Source organism: Nelumbo nucifera, chromosome 8 (genome assembly GCF_055504915.1).
Source record: "Nelumbo nucifera cultivar China Antique chromosome 8, China Antique-T2T, whole genome shotgun sequence".
Taxonomy (NCBI): domain Eukaryota; kingdom Viridiplantae; phylum Streptophyta; class Magnoliopsida; order Proteales; family Nelumbonaceae; genus Nelumbo; species Nelumbo nucifera.
Window position 1 is genome coordinate 26,108,371 of NC_142656.1, and position 2,358 is coordinate 26,110,728.

Consider the following 2,358-nt stretch of genomic DNA (forward strand, 5'->3'; position numbering starts at 1 on the left):
TACCATCCCGCTACCATGTTGCCATCACTTCAAATCCCAACCTAAATAATTGTCCATCCCACCAAGAAATCCAACCAGGCCCATCTGGGTATTCTTCAGTCCAGCATGTGTCTGTCCAAGGTTTTGATCCAGTCCCATCTGGACACCCTTCGTTCTAGCATGTCTTGCACCAGGTGAACCAGGGGTTGGACACACCTGAAATGCACCATGAAAGTCATCACCACTGGTGCGGTTTTTATACAACAATTGCAGTGTTCAAGAAACTAGAACTAATTAGATATTGTCATCTCTGTCACCTGCTTTCCGTTCTAGAAAGTTAATCACCAATAATGTAACATAATGAATACTGAACTTAATCACCAAATACAACACCGGAGGCCTTATTACGACAAAGTTAATACGAAGACTTTTAAGGCCTGGTATGTTTGCTGTGTGTGATTTCATTTGCACAGGTGTAAAATTATAGGAATGGAACTGATTTAAGTGTAAGTTGGGATTTATATTTCTTTAAGACTTTACCTTGTTTTGTTTGTTTGCATATTGCAGATGCAGTCAAATAAAATTTGAACGAAACGGAGCCTACGAAACATATCCGAAGGAATTTGACGTATAATTCTCAGAAAATTCATTGATAAATAAATATGGTAGATTTCATTTTATTCTTTTTCTATTTGGTGGGGTTTATTCGTTTGGATCATAACTCTGAGCATAAACACGTAAGTAAGAATTACGAAAATAAGCTTTCTTAGAAATATATTTACGTATTAGTAAGGCCCAGGTACAACAAAAATGTTATACAGTGGGTACATTATTAGTACAAAATATTCCATTTAATTTGGTCTTTATTGGAAGATCAAGATCGATCAATCCCTACTGCAGTAGGAATCTTCATCTGACCCAGACATGGTGCAAATAAGACATTTGCATGCACTTATCAATACAATTTATAACAGAGCCAAAGTCTGTGAAATCAAAATATATCTATCTTCCCTTGAGAAAACTCCTGCAAATCTTCTCCAAAGTCTTCCTGTCAGGTTCAGCCATCTCAACCCTTGATTTCGTAAGCTCAGAAAACTCCTTCTGGCAATTAGTTAGTTAGCAGAGGTTTAATTAATTAGATGACTAATTATTGAAAGGAAGTTTCTCAAGGAACTAATTAATTATGAAAAGCTATATATAAACATTGATCTATATAATAAGCAGTTACCTCTATACAGTTGTTGTTAGCAAGACGATCAATGAGGTTATACAAAATGTCTTTGGTGTACTCTGGGTGGCCTTGAATTCCTAGTATGTTGTTTCCAAGTGTGAACATCTCCACAGCTGTCTTGTCTGAGGAGGCAATCACCATTGCTCCAACAGGGACCTCCCATACCTGATGTTCATTTACAGTTTATAAGTTGATGAGAGAGATCTAGAGAGAGAGAGAGAGAGATGAAACATACTTCATCTTGATGGCACTCGATGATGGAAAGAGAAGGAGGGATTTCCTTCAGACCACCAAGAAGGCTACCCAGTTGCAAATCCTCCGCCAGTTTGACTTCCCTCAGCCCAATGTCCCAACCAGTATAAGCTCTTCCTACCTTACCACCCAAAGCTCGGCACAAAACCTAAAAGTAACGAAACAAAATTTTAAAAGAGGATAAACAATAAGACTCACAGAGAGTATAAGACATTTGGAAATTAACATACTTGGTGTCCAAAACATATCCCAAGGACATTCTTATGCATAGCGTACAGTGTTTGTATCAAGACACAAAGTCTCAAGACCCAGGAGTCATTTCCATGAGCATCACAAGGGCTCCCACTGATAACAAAACCATGGTACTTGGGAAGCTCATCAAAGTCAGGGAACTCTCCATCTACAACCCTGAATAAGTCCCACTGCTCTCCTTCTCCCCCAAATGCATCAACAAACACATTGAAGTACCCACCATACACCTTCTTCACGTAATCAGAATCCTTAGCTGCTAATAATAGAGCGTATCTCTTTTCCCCAATAACCTTCATTTTCAGTTTTGAAAGAGAAAGAGAAGTAAGAGTCTTTTGAAGATGATTGAGAACCTTGAACAAGGAGAAGAATAATGGCATATTTATATGAGATGATTTCAGGTCTGCAATAATGAAGTAATTGACCAGAAAATATACATTGAACTTGCTTTTCCCTTGGTTATAACCAACTTTTAATTGTTTAATATATGTTTCATTAACAAATTCATTAAGCTTATTTTAACTTGTGTAAAATAAGATATAATATCTTGTTTCTGGGTCGTCTAGGATTTGTAGAAACTGTCTTGTTAATTTCCAACATATATATTAACTGTTTATAACTCCAATTTTCGTTGGTCGTGTGGCTCC

General features: G+C 37.2%; 1 protein-coding gene across 1 annotated transcript; it reads right to left on the bottom strand.

The window, feature by feature from the left end:
- Positions 1 to 758: 758 nt before the first annotated feature.
- LOC104605401 (gamma-glutamyl peptidase 5-like) lies at positions 759 to 2,117 on the bottom strand. Its single transcript, XM_010270147.3, has 4 exons — positions 1,693 to 2,117; positions 1,446 to 1,610; positions 1,208 to 1,375; positions 759 to 1,080 (listed from the first exon to the last, which is right to left on the bottom strand). The coding sequence occupies exons 1-4, from the start codon at positions 2,089 to 2,091 to the stop codon at positions 982 to 984; spliced, it is 831 nt and encodes a 276-aa protein (XP_010268449.2). The 5' UTR covers positions 2,092 to 2,117; the 3' UTR covers positions 759 to 981.
- Between the last annotated feature and the right edge of the window lie 241 nt (positions 2,118 to 2,358).